Source organism: Nomia melanderi, chromosome 2 (assembly GCF_051020985.1).
Source record: "Nomia melanderi isolate GNS246 chromosome 2, iyNomMela1, whole genome shotgun sequence".
Lineage (NCBI taxonomy): Eukaryota > Metazoa > Arthropoda > Insecta > Hymenoptera > Halictidae > Nomia > Nomia melanderi.
Genome location: NC_135000.1, coordinates 9,497,179 through 9,510,418, shown reverse-complemented (window position 1 = coordinate 9,510,418; position 13,240 = coordinate 9,497,179). Strand labels below are relative to the sequence as shown.

At 36.0% G+C, this 13,240-nt stretch overlaps 3 protein-coding genes across 6 annotated transcripts; all 3 read left to right on the top strand.

Moving 5' to 3' along the window:
• The first annotated feature begins 252 nt into the window (after positions 1-252).
• On the top strand, positions 253-2,435 carry LOC116425798 (SKA complex subunit 1). Of its 2 annotated transcripts, XM_031973957.2 has the most exons (5): positions 253-398; positions 846-975; positions 1,107-1,228; positions 1,349-1,805; positions 1,868-2,435. In XM_031973957.2, the coding sequence occupies exons 2-5, from the start codon at positions 888-890 to the stop codon at positions 2,023-2,025; spliced, it is 825 nt and encodes a 274-aa protein (XP_031829817.1). In that variant the 5' UTR covers positions 253-398; positions 846-887; the 3' UTR covers positions 2,026-2,435. The 2 variants fall into 2 exon arrangements, with proteins under 2 accessions (XP_031829817.1, XP_031829816.1); XM_031973956.2 differs by lacking the exon at positions 253-398 and having other exon boundaries at positions 752-975; positions 1,868-2,427.
• On the top strand, positions 1,911-4,576 carry LOC116425796 (uncharacterized). Its single transcript, XM_076364449.1, has 6 exons — positions 1,911-2,045; positions 2,686-2,980; positions 3,050-3,669; positions 3,737-3,880; positions 3,942-4,091; positions 4,396-4,576. The coding sequence occupies exons 2-6, from the start codon at positions 2,711-2,713 to the stop codon at positions 4,433-4,435; spliced, it is 1,224 nt and encodes a 407-aa protein (XP_076220564.1). The 5' UTR covers positions 1,911-2,045; positions 2,686-2,710; the 3' UTR covers positions 4,436-4,576.
• Positions 4,577-5,437: 861 nt separating this feature from the next.
• On the top strand, positions 5,438-11,246 carry Afti (aftiphilin). 3 transcript variants are annotated; one of them, XM_076364447.1, is made up of 10 exons: positions 5,438-5,564; positions 5,650-5,870; positions 5,947-6,129; positions 6,282-6,398; positions 6,474-7,753; positions 7,822-8,034; positions 8,090-8,236; positions 8,317-8,377; positions 8,648-8,776; positions 8,928-11,246. In XM_076364447.1, exons 4-10 carry the CDS (start codon positions 6,296-6,298, stop codon positions 9,485-9,487), a joined length of 2,493 nt encoding a protein of 830 aa, XP_076220562.1. In that variant the 5' UTR covers positions 5,438-5,564; positions 5,650-5,870; positions 5,947-6,129; positions 6,282-6,295; the 3' UTR covers positions 9,488-11,246. The 3 variants fall into 3 exon arrangements, with proteins under 3 accessions (XP_076220562.1, XP_076220561.1, XP_076220563.1); XM_076364446.1 differs by lacking the exon at positions 5,947-6,129 and having other exon boundaries at positions 5,444-5,564; XM_076364448.1 differs by lacking the exons at positions 5,947-6,129; positions 8,648-8,776 and having other exon boundaries at positions 5,447-5,564.
• The last annotated feature ends 1,994 nt before the right edge of the window (positions 11,247-13,240 follow it).

Sequence of the window (13,240 nt, the reverse complement as noted above, 5' to 3'; positions counted from 1 at the left end):
TTCACGACCGTGACTTCCGTACCGGTGTTTTGTGCATCGTTTACGATCACCTCCCGGAGGTGGGAACCACCACCTCCTCCTCCTCCTCTTGCTCCTCCTCCTCCTCCTTCTACTCCTCAGCCACTAGCAGTCTCTGTAGCACTGACAACGACACTCTGGACGAAGAATTCCGGAATCAACGAATAGTCACTGATCAAGAATGTTTCTTCAACGTTTTGTCACAGTGTTACATGTCGGATCATACTTCACGGAGTAACGTAAAACGACGATGAAATAGTGAAAATGACATTAGCTTCTTGAAACAGCAAAGGAACCAGAAGAGACAGTGCCAGACGACGACGGTAATCCGTGCGATCACTGTGACATCTTGCCAGCCAACGTAGAACCTTTTTCTTAAGGTAAGGCCAACGTATGCGTTTCCATGTGTGCGATAAATTAATTTTCAATTTAATTAACTTTTAATTCTGTAATTTTTGTATGGAAAGAATAGTTAATGATTTTTCAAACGATTCTTATCGATTACCATCTCTTATACTTATTTACTTACTAGACGATGATGAATGATAATTGTCTTAACTCGTTTATATACGAGTATAAGATAAGAATATTTTGTTTTCGTTTTTGTAAAATATTTTTGTTTACTGTCGCTTAATTATTGTAATTCAGTTCATTATAATTATCATCTTAATGCACCTTTATCCCTGTGAAACCTAACGTTTGGCTCCATCTGTAAATATTTGCTGAACTAAATTCAAAATTTACAAATTGTTAACGAAGTTTGATCAGCAACGAGGATTTGACCGTTACTTCTAATTATGAATTGGTTCGTTTATTTATTATAACAGGTAACATTGTTGATACGTGCAACTCCTTGTATTCGTTTAACGATGGAGGATTCCATCACTCTTGATGAACTTCTGGAAAAACGATGCGATAAATTACAATGTCTGGAAATCACAACGGTATTATTTAAAAGTATGACTGAATTTTATATTTATCATGTAACGTATTTAAACAATTTCTTACGTTATATATACTTGTACTTTGGAAATATAGCGACTACTTGTATTGCTTTCTTTGCATTAACTTTAATCTTTCTTTTTCAGGTAAGGATGCAGTTAAAGAAGACCTTTTTAAAATTAGCACCAATGTAACCCAAATATCTGATGGCGTCAATGAATTAAGAGAAGAGTTGAATAAAATGAGGGATCAAAATAATCAATGTCGGGTAAAAATTAAAAAATTGTGATTTTTGCCCATAATAATATCATTTTCTTTATTCGAGCTTATTTAAGTAATTATAATTTGTAAACATAGCACTTTTTCTACGTGTTGTAAATAATTTTAGGAATTGTTACTGATGATACAAGAATTGAACAATAAAATTGTTCACATGGAAAAAAATATTCCACCTCAATTAATACGTAGCTTCAATGATGGCGAGAACGAGTTGGGTTCTGTTCTGAAAGAAATATTGTCAATTAATGAAGAGGTAGCAGTAGAGAGTGATGTAAAGATTCAAAAGAAAACTCCAGTAAAGGATTGCAGACAAGTTTTGTATAAGGAACCTGATGTTTATCCAACAATTCGTTTAATAACACAGGACGAATTCAATACTATTCCAAAGTATATTATTGGAAGACAGTCTCTGGATGCAGTGAATAGTCTGATAAATTCTATTAACCAGATTTTAAAAGCAAAATATACACTTTTAGCGATGGGGAAAGTACATGCTAGAAAACAAGATAATATAAGTCTGTATCTTCATTATAAGAAGCAAGATTTAGATATTTGTACTGATAATGGTAAGATGTTTGTATAATATTTAATTTTGAAATATAAGAAACTAAATTATATTATTTTCCAGAGTATATATATTTTTTCACTGATGAGGATTACGAATTGCATACCAAAACCAAACTTAATAGAACTAAGTTAAACCTAATAACCGTTCTAAGACACTGTAAAAGATTGAGGGAACACAGGGCAAGGAATAATTTGCGATATGTTGTAATAATAGATTGAAATACTTAAAGAACATATATGTAAGAATATATATATATATATATATAAGAGAATGATATAATTATGGGTACACCAAAAATATATTAAATGCAATTATTAAGAATAAGAACAGAAAAATATTTGTTATAAGAATATGTGTAATGATCTATTAAGAATTTAGTAGGATAGAAAAAATATTACATTGAATCTGTATTTTTCTTTACCCGAGCGTTTATTAAATTGAAAATATTAAGGTCTAAGATTCGCTTTTGTTTCGGTTGTCCTGACAGCGTGTTTATCGGAAATGCAACTGCTAAAAAAAGTGGCTCCTCATTGAATTGTTTTCTAACATAAAGATTGAAGTTGAGTTTGCCATGAAAGAATCTTTACCTTATTATTTCCAAGGAACGAGGTAATCTACTCTGACATACTTCTCGATCATGCACTCTGCGTTTCGATCCGCTCGTGGGAAACAGACAATAAAACTCATAAATTTTGTATCATTTAACAATAAAAATAGTCGTTTAACGATCAAGTAATGAAGAATGAAATTTAAAAATAATAAATAAAATCATTAACGACACATTTTAAAATTATATGAAATGCAGAAATTATTATTAGGGATGTAGAACACCATTAGTAGAATATGACTAACTTTTTATTTCTGATGTTATATTTCAGATAAATAAATATATAGTTTTACAATATGAATATTGAAAGGGCAGAATCAATTAGCACATTAAGCGAGCATGAAAATGAGCTTGATGATTTTGAAGGCTCAATTATTTGGTCGCAGGATGAACCACTATCTGCAAATGAGATTTTAGAATTTACTCCTGATTCTGAAAACCAAAATCATTTGAAATCACTCTGTCGTTTATGTGCAGGAGAGACCACTAATCCTGTATATATTTACTCAGAATTTGGAGAGTCTTTGAGGCTTTTGGATAAGATAAATACATGCCTAAGTATTAAGGTGTTAAGTCTACATTGAATATTCTCTGTTTTCATTACTCTTCATTTTACAAATATATATGACTTTCAGGTGAAAAAAACCGATCCTCTACCAAAACAACTCTGTCCAACATGTGTTGAAAAGATTACTTGGTGTAACGAGTTTGATGCTCAATGTATCAGAGCTGAGGAAACTCTCGTTGAAATTCTTAAGCAGAAACATTCTTTTCTAAGTACTAAAACTGATGAGAATTCTTTGGAGAATGCTCATTCATGTCCACTATGCGTTGAAGGACGAATGAAAATTTTTGAAGAGTATAAAGAGAACCAAAAAGATTCAGATTTGTATGATAGTGACATCGTTCTTGATAGTAGCGATGAAGAACAAATTCCAAGCGAGCTTAAGGCTGATGATGAAACCGAAAATGGAACCATAACGTTGTTTTGCTTAGGAACCAAACAAAAATACTTGAAGTGCGGTGCTTGTATGAACCTTTATCATACTAAAGAAACTTTAGACGAGCACAAATGTAAACCCAACTTACAGTGCACATCCAAGCCATATAAGTGTGATGTTTGTTTTGCCACGTTTACTTTTGAAGAACGATTGCAATTCCACCAACATTTTCACAAAGATGCAAAAGCACTATATTGTGAAATTTGCAAAATTACTTTTGGAAAGGAACTTAAATTATTTTATCATTATAAAAGGTAGAATCTGTAAGGGTATCCCATGTCAAATGTATTATCTTTTCCATTGACAATTATTTTATTGCAGGTACCATTGTAAAGATGGTAGAGTATCTTGTTTACAGTGTGGAAAATTATTTGAAAATCAAGATGGATTAAAGAAACACGTTTGCGTAGATGGTAAAACAAGACCTCATGTATGCGACGTGTGTTCTAAAGGATTTTGCGATGGGTGCGTATAATTTTCATATAAAGGAATCTCGCTTCATTTATTTCAGTTATTTTTATTTCAGGTATACTTTGAAACGTCATGTAGTAACTCATCTTCCAGAGAAGCCATACAAATGCCCTGAATGTTCAAAGAGTTTCACACAAAAATCAAGGTTGAATAAGCATGTAACTGGTCATAGTATTGTTTTAGAAAACAGTCAAACGATTTGGAGGTAACATATCTATATTATTAATAAATATATCTAAATAAATATTCTTAAATAATGTCTTCTGCATAAAGATGTGTTCGTTGTGGCGAAGCATTTGGATCTTTCGAGACCGCGGATGAGCATTGTAAAATGCATGATGAAAAAATCAGTCTTATCGAAGAGTTGCAAGTGTTGAAACTGTATCATTGTGAATTCTGCAGTAGCCACTTTGCAGATATGGACCATCTAAAGACTCATCATGAATCGCATATAATTGAGAAACCATATTCATGCAACCAGTGCAATTCATGGTTTAAATCTTTTGCAGAGGCTGTACTTCATTGGAAGGAACATCCGAGAATATTTAAAGTTTTAGTGGTATTCTTATGCGATGTATGCGATAGAGATGTTAAAGAATTGTCTTTGCTATACAAACACAAACAAAAGAGGCATCAGCCAGTAGCTAGAAAGTCGGAGAAAAACGAGAAAAAGTTCATTTGTGAGCTCTGTGGAAGCATTTTTGTAAGTGCAGAAGATTTTCAGGAACATGGAAAGTATAGGTGTTCCAAATTCCCTTGCGACATTTGCGGTAGTCTATTACCAACGGCAAATTCTTTGAATGCACATAAGAGAAGACACAGTGGACTTAGGCCGTATGTGGAACATTTCGTTTTACATAGTTTAGTGAAATTAATAACCTGCAAATAAATTGTTATTCCTATTTAGGTATGTCTGTAATATATGCGGGAAAAGTTACACACAGTCGAGTCATATGTGGACTCACAAAAGATTTCACATGGGCATTAAACCCTATGCATGCGAATATTGTGATCAGAGATTTACAATAAAGCCTGATCTAGCAGATCACACTAGGAAAAAGCATACCAGGGAAAGACCATTTAAATGTGATGTTTGCGATAAAGCTTTCTTGACTGGTTCTGTTTTCTATCAACACAGACTGATACATAGGGGCGACCGTAGATATAAGTGTCATTATTGTGAAAAGGCATTCACTAGGACAGAGGCTTTGAATAATCATATAAAGATTCACACCGGCGAGAAACCTCATGCGTGTGATGTTTGTGGGAGATGTTTCAGGCAAAAAGGCGACATGAGAAAGCACAGACGCACACAGCATATTGCTAAGCAAGATGCAAAGTAAATTAAAGTAGTATACTATTTCTGGTAAATTTGTATTCGTACACTGAATGGGAATAGGGTACTTCTATATGTAAATAATCAGTTCTAATAACATTATATGAATAATGATGAATAATGAAGACTTGTTGGAGGTAGTGATTTTTTAATAATATATCATACAATAATAGAATAACATTCTGTGAACGTATATCGTACATTAATAGTTTTACAACTGTTGCAGTGAAATTAATAAATTTTATATAAATAAACGAAGGTTAAAAATATAAGTATTGAATATAATTTTAAATATTGTACTGTAGAATTATTATTTCTATGGAATTCAATGAAATTCACAAAGTAAAAATAATTAATTAGAATTAATTTTGTAATGAAAAATGCTTCGTCGTTCAAACTTTAATCGAATTCGAAAAACGCGCAACAGCAGGTGGGCACAGGTGCGCAGAAGCAACACGTACAGAACAGGTGATACAACCGATGATCTCGTGATTTACATCACCGAACCTTACGGTTCTGGCAAGTTGCAATCGTCATTGATGAAAGATTGCATATGTCGACGAAAACCGACTGGAATATAATCAACACGATGACGAACGACAGATAAAGTAATTTCGAAAGGTGCTCAACGTACCTACGTGGTCCTTTGTAAGTCAGTGATGACACCTCACACCAGTTAATTTTTCTTTGTCTTCCGTAACAACGTCATTTTTCTCTTTAACAGGAAAATGAAATAATTTTTAACGGTTACGTCAATTTTATTAATGCGTATTTGAATTACTTTGCTAGATATTTCCATTTCTCATTATATTGACATGTACATAACCTAGTCGAATTTGACATATGCATTTCGTCGCGGTAAAAGGTGTAATCTTCAATTCCTCATGAGAGTATTTCCATTATTTAGGTAACAAGATGATTAACAATTATTTTCGAATTTGCTGTGTTTTAACATTTAATCGAAGCAGTATTTATTATTGTTTTGAGTGCTATACTTTTAGCTTGAAAGAATCAATGAGTTAAAAATTATATTCCACTGAAAGCGTGTACATTTTTCAGACTTTGAGCGCAGAATGGCATTTCCACCACTGGTCAGCTCTACGCCTCCTCCCTTGGATAATTTTGGGGATTCCGAGGAGGATGAATTTGGGGACTTTACCACTGGAGGCATAGACGGTACTTATTATATTTATATATAAATACGATACCTGTATAATTTTTGAAACTTTAATCACAAAAATTATATTTTAGGACTGTCTATGTCTTCCGATTCACCGCATAAACTTGTGACACCAATCCAAACTCCTTTACCATCTCACAATACTTCACCAAAATTAAATGGCATTTCTGAAACAGCTGAGAATAATTCACAACCAGTGTTAGTTTTAAGATCAACAATTTCAGAAGATCTCTTAATACTGGAGAAAACCGAAGACACTGTAAGTGATATTAAATTGAAAACAGAAGTTGAAACTATTAATGAAGTGAATAGCTGTAAAAAAAGCTTGGAAAATGTAAATAACAATGAAATTGAAAACAATGTAGAGAAGAGAGTTTTCAGTGAAGTTGGTTTAGTCAGTGAAAGTAGTAGCTTTGGAGAGAGCGAACAGGAAGCTTCACCTAATAATTTAGAAGATGTAGAACCTTTGAGTTTGGATTTAGGAGATCCGTCTGTTGCTCCTGACATAATTCAACCGTTAGATGATGATTTTTATGAGTACGAACAGTTTGAGGATTCTCAAAATTGGATTTCAAATAACGATGTGCCTGCAGACATTTCAAAACCAGATTACTTTGAATTCCATGAAACTGGTGGTGATATTTCAAAAAATTTGAACAGTTTGAGCAAAGATTTTAGTATAGGTGATAAAAAGGATGTAAATTTAGAGTTTGAGAAATCGCTTGAACAATCAAAAGTAGAAGCTCAATGCACAGAACACCAAAATGTGTCTGATGAAGAAGACAACTTTGAGTTTCAAACAAACAATACAGTGTCCACGAATGTACAGCATTCACTGTTTCATGATTCCATAGAAGAAAACACTCTGAATGAAGGTGAATCGAGAGACGAGTTATCAGATAAAAATCAAGTTGAAGAAGAGAAAATTACTGAAGAATTCTACGAATATTCGGAGATTAAGCAAATTAATGTTGAAGATGATTTTCTATCTCCTGAATCACTGCCAGTTATTTCTAGGTGTTCGAATGAGGAATTCGGGAATTTCAAATGTGATTCCACAGTAGAGTCTCCTACTCGGATTTTTCAACTCGAAGTTCAGGATTTCCCCAACTCGACAGATTCAAATGAAAAGAAAAGCAATGAAGAAGTCGAAGACGATGATTTCGGTGATTTCACGAACTTCACCGATCAAACGCATTTTGAAAAGGTCGATGAAACAAAAGTATCTGATAAAGAGGAGGACGACGACTTTGGGGACTTCAATGACTTTGAATCAGCATTTCAACAACCAGAGGAGGAGCATGCACCATTGAACTTGAAAGAATCAATTTCTCGAATAGAAAACAAGCATGTGAGTATCTTTATTTACTGTTCTTCTTTTACAGTATCTGTAATTAATTATAAATATATTTTGTACAGGCTGCTAATAAAATAGAAGACATAATAACGACAATGTTTCCGACAGGCACGGAACAGTGCGAAATCGAAGTACAGTCGTTGATAAGTCAAGCAGACAAAGTATGGCAAAGTATTAAAAGCGTCGAAGAAACAAATGCATTAACATACCAGTGGGCAAATAGTACTAGCAACAACGTACTCTTAAATTCCCTTGGCATTGATTCTCGTAACATTGTAAGTAATATTCAAAACTAATGAATATTTCAAAATAACAGTACAACATTTTCAGTTATTTGGTCCAAGATGGAACCCGAATGTACCAAGATTCGCCGCGAATCTTGGATTCACACCATTGGAACCAATTAAAGCTACAGCTGACACTCAACCTGCTGTCACAACAAATACAAGCAAATGTCAAAGTTCAAATAATTCAGAAGTAAGTGTTCAGTTTACATTTATCTCTGTAATTCCACTGTTTCATTTATAATTAATAATAAAAAAAAAATATCCCATTAGGAAGTACCTGCTGCCCAATTCGATTGGAATAGTTCTGGGCTTGTTAATCCTTTAGAAGCTAGTAAGTATCAAATGCAACGTACGCTGGTGTTGTCATTTTATTTTGATTCCATTACCGCTTTAAATATTTCTCTGAATAGGAATTAGACAAAAAAAAAAAGAACAAAGATTCATATTTCTTTTCTTTTCTTTTCCTTTCTTTTTTTTTTTTTTGGATTAGAGAAACATAGAATTCTCACTGCTTTCGTTCATTCACTATGCTTTCACGAATATTGTTATTAATTATTTGCTTTCGCACTGGGTAAATTTTTTGATGAACCGTGTAATCTAGGTGGTGGGTTATCCGCTCTTCTACCTTTGGACTTTTTGTGTCCTTTCGATCCTCTATTAACATCCCACAGTTCCACCAACTCTGAATCCTATCGCCGGCCAAGTAGCGCCAGGAATCTTGTTAATCATCGTAAGTGTTGGGCTTGGTACTTTGTAACTTGTACACTGTAGTTAGAAACGATGTAAATAGTGTTCGTTTTTTCATTCTATACGTTGCCTGTGTGATTTACATCAATAACCACCGTCGTCAATCCACTGACATCTATTTTATGACACAACAGATATCTCAGAAGTGAGTGTCAATCGAGAACGATGTAATTCAGTCTCCAAAACAGAGACAATCGACACCCTGGAGACCGAGCTAAAATCACAGAAACGTTCACAGCCCTCGAAGATGATCGAACCGTTGCCTGCCCCTCATCCAGATTGGAAAAGGAAGCCTGACCTCGAGTCCGGGCATAAATCAAGAAACGTTGCCTCACAGCGAAACGTTCCAATGGAGAAACAGTTCTCGACCATCGAGAAACACGTGGTGACCGAGAAGCAGCAGTACGTGTCGTCGGAGAAACAGTATTCGTCCATCGAGAAACAATATCTGTCGGAGAAAACAAGTTCAGGGGACATTTATCGCGGGAAGTCCACAGCTAAGAGGTTACCTGGCTCGGAACACGTGGTGATGGACAGATTCGGTCGTGTGATGCCGATACAACCGGAAACAGCGCGCGTGCTGAACCGGCTTCCGGACCTCTCGTTTTTGAACGCCAGAACTCTGTTGCTCGATCTCGAGCACAAGCAGATCGCCTGCGAGCTTGGTGTTATGAGTCGTAAGATGCCTGGCTGAGTAACGTCGGTCTGAGCGCGAGTTTGAAAGGTCAAGACATCCGATATATCTCTACCCTGTGGACGCATCGATGTGGCATAGAAACGACGATAAAAAAAAAAAAAGACGTTCCATTAACCTTTCAAATCCGTGCTTGGACCGACCTCCGATCCCAGCTTGTTCCCCCTCGAGACACCGACTGTTAAGGTATTCTATACTCTTTACTCGTAAAACAGGGATCCTGTACGAAGTGTACCTAACCAAGTACAACGTGTCTGCTTCCCATTAAAAAGAAGTAAGAAGTAGCATACTCTGGTACAGATATTCTGACCCCCTTTTTTGCACAATGTGAAGTGTGAAACAGGGAAAATTTGCTTTGTTCGCGAAACGGAGTCAAGGATGTTGCGAGTTGAGTATATATATATATATATATATATATGGTTTTAATCTATCAGTAATTACACTAAGTTAATAGAAACATCACTTAGAACATGTGATACGTATGTAGCTACCGTATAACTTTGTTGTTTCCTATCGATAGGCGCCTCTCACACTTTGTTTCTCTTAGTTTCTACTTGTACTTGTACTAATATATACGCGGTTAACATTTAAAGAAGACGTGGACCAATTTATATTTTAGCGTAACAAGCGTAAGTTTACAGTTTTCCGGTAACATTCGTTGAACGCACCGTATAGAGTCAGCGAGGATTATGTACTTAACGTTAGCTCCTCTTCGCGTGTACCAGACTCTGTTCCGTGGACAAGGCGTAGAGGTGTGCAAGTTAGTGGCGCAGCCAGAAACTTTGGGATGGAGGCACGTGACGAACGCGTGACAATGTACATAGATGTATACAAAGAAACCGAAGTTACGATTCAACGCTCTCACGATCCGTGAAACCGAGATGTTCTTCAACGCAGAGGATATTTTCTAGAACGTTGCGTTCGCACTGTGTTTCCACGACTGTCATGTACTTTGTTAGCGTGTTCGTTTTTATGAAATGCGACATTGGATTTATGCGAGAGAAGTTAAACCTCTGTAGGCCCATGTAACTTTGAAGTCACATATCAGTATATTGACATCTTGTTGATTTCTTTCATGCTGCACTGAAAGTGGTGAACAAAATTAAGTAACCAGTTAACTGAAACTTTTATGTTGTAACTTGAAAGTTACAAAATATATTTGTTTGATGAAATTATTGAAACTATTGAATACCTTGTTAATTCGTATTCATATGTGGATATTTATTAATTTTGCACTGCGTAGATTTTGTTGTAATCATGAACAAAAATTCGGCCCATAGAGGATTAACTCATATCAGTGAGAATCTGTTTCCATATCACTTACGCATAACGTGTTGCCACACGGTTCAAAAGATTTCTTTTTCATTTCATAATGAGGAGTACTTTTATATGATTTTTAATGATAGTAAGATCATTGATTAACGATGAACCGCGAACGATAGTCTCCGGGGATGCAACGTATGCTTCTACACATAATTAATAACAGTTAATCCCTTTTTCCACTTGTATTCCCAGTAACGTGTGATCTTGCACCCTCTGGCCGCGCCACAGGTATAAGTAGCGTTACCGAGTGAACTCTATGTTCGAGTTTAGACTTAAAGAGAACTACCGTTGAAGGGAATTGTCTTGGATATTGTCGGCGTTCAAAGTGACTTAATGAAGTAACGATAAGAGGAAATTGTAGATAAATAGAAATCGTTCGAGTATACAACGTTTGGTGAGATACCTAATAGAAGATATATGCTGATATATTCAACAATCTAACTGTTATTTCTTTTGGTAGATCGTCCTTGTCACAGTTTGATGATTCCAGAGTTCGCATGAATCTTCTCTGATCGGCCTTCGTGCGTGGATTAAACAGCAATTGAGACGATTAGAAGCAACACGGATTCACTAGGTGAGAGCCAGACAAAAATCTGTTTTCTTGGAACCTATGCAAGTTGTACTGCATATCTAGAAATGAAACCCTCATGGCTTCTTTAATGGTCCTCCATTTAAAGAGAAATTCATTTTAAGTTTGTTATTATATCAAATCTCCATCTTTGGAATTCCCTTTGTTCTCCATTTTTGTTTATCGTCTTACCACAGCAACATACAAATTTACAATTCATTTTTTATTAAATGGAGGATCATTGTCAAAAAGCCACAAGGGTTTTTCATTTCTAGGGTACCATACAGAAACAGATTTTTGTCTGGCCCTCTCGTCAGAAACAGCTTTCAGCATTTCATTTACTAAAATAAACTAAATCTGTTATACTGAACTAATTATTCCAATAATCGTCTCAATTGAACGGTTCACTTCCTCCCCAATTCTGAACCCTTTGCGTGCGAATGTCGACAAATTTTCATATGTGGAATACTAAGCTGCAAATGAATGACTTAATTACTTAAAAAACAAGAGACCGGTATTCATCCGCAAAGGGTTAACCCTTAACCCCTTGCCATTTATTTCTCAACTATGACACAACTACTCTACAATTAACAATTCCTTAAGAGAAAACAGATTCAAAGGCATATTCCATATCGATCTCTGCTCCAAAGTATAATTAATAATAGAACAATATTAAATTCGAATTCAAAGGGATCAAGTAATCTAATTTGATTTACCATCAATTCTCACATTATGTTAACTGATTTATACTATATTCCCAGTCGACAGTCGTCTTGCATATAATTTCTCAAGCAATTCATTAACACTTAGCCAACCAAATGGGGAGATCTCCCATTTCTCACTTAGCAACGTATTGCCTTTTATTGTGTATACTTTTCTCTTATTATTTAGTAAGTCTTGAAGTGGGATTATTTGCAATTCATCAAATCTTGTTTTTACAAAACAGTTTCTAACCGTAGTCACTGAATGAGTTCAATTGAAGATAATGGAGGAAATTGTAGTTATAGTTCTTTTTAGACGGTCGCCTAAGTGTTAACATTTAACGCGTTCAAATCTACGCATGTCCGACATCATAAAGCAAGGGGTCGACATGCTATCGCCTTTTCATCCCTGTATCTTTGTTTCCAGTGTGAACAGGGTGTCGACACTGAAATGCATCCAGCGAAAAGCAAAGCCGGAGAGCATGACGTTTTCAGGAAGCAGCAAGGTTGAATCGGCCCGACCGGTTTCATTAAACGTATTCATTGTGCATCGGCTGAAATGTTTTCGACTAAAGTGGCAATTAACCGTGGAAGCGCGCGGCGCGTTGGCCGTTAAACAAATCCGAATAAAATATCCCATCGTGCCGCCGGTTGTCCAGGGCTGCTGAGAGCTGATCGATAATTGGCCCCTGATTGAAAACAGGTGGGGACCGGTTAAGCGCATTGTAGGAATAGGTGGATCGTGATTCAGGCACACACGAATCGTGCCCATCGCTATACATCAGACGGAGTCATGCGCCGACTGGTACAGCCAGGTACCAAATGCCACAAGGTCACGACTCGTACACACAAGAGAGAGGGCGCGCTAGCCTCGGACGAGAGAGAAAGAGAGAGAGAAGAGAGAGAGAGAGAGAGAGAGAGAGAGAGAGAGAGAGAGAGAGAGAGAGAGAGAGACGCTCGAAGACCTTTATTGTGCGGCTCTGGTCTTACACCGAGGCAAGGTGCGCAGCCAATGAACAGTGAAATAACAGGTGAAAGAACACACACGTCGCAGAGATGCCTTGTCCAAGACTGGAATAGATTTTTCGGAATTGCCCGTTGTTCTCGCGGAGGATCGATATCGTCTGGGACAATTGAATGTAGTCAGCGCGTCGCATGCTG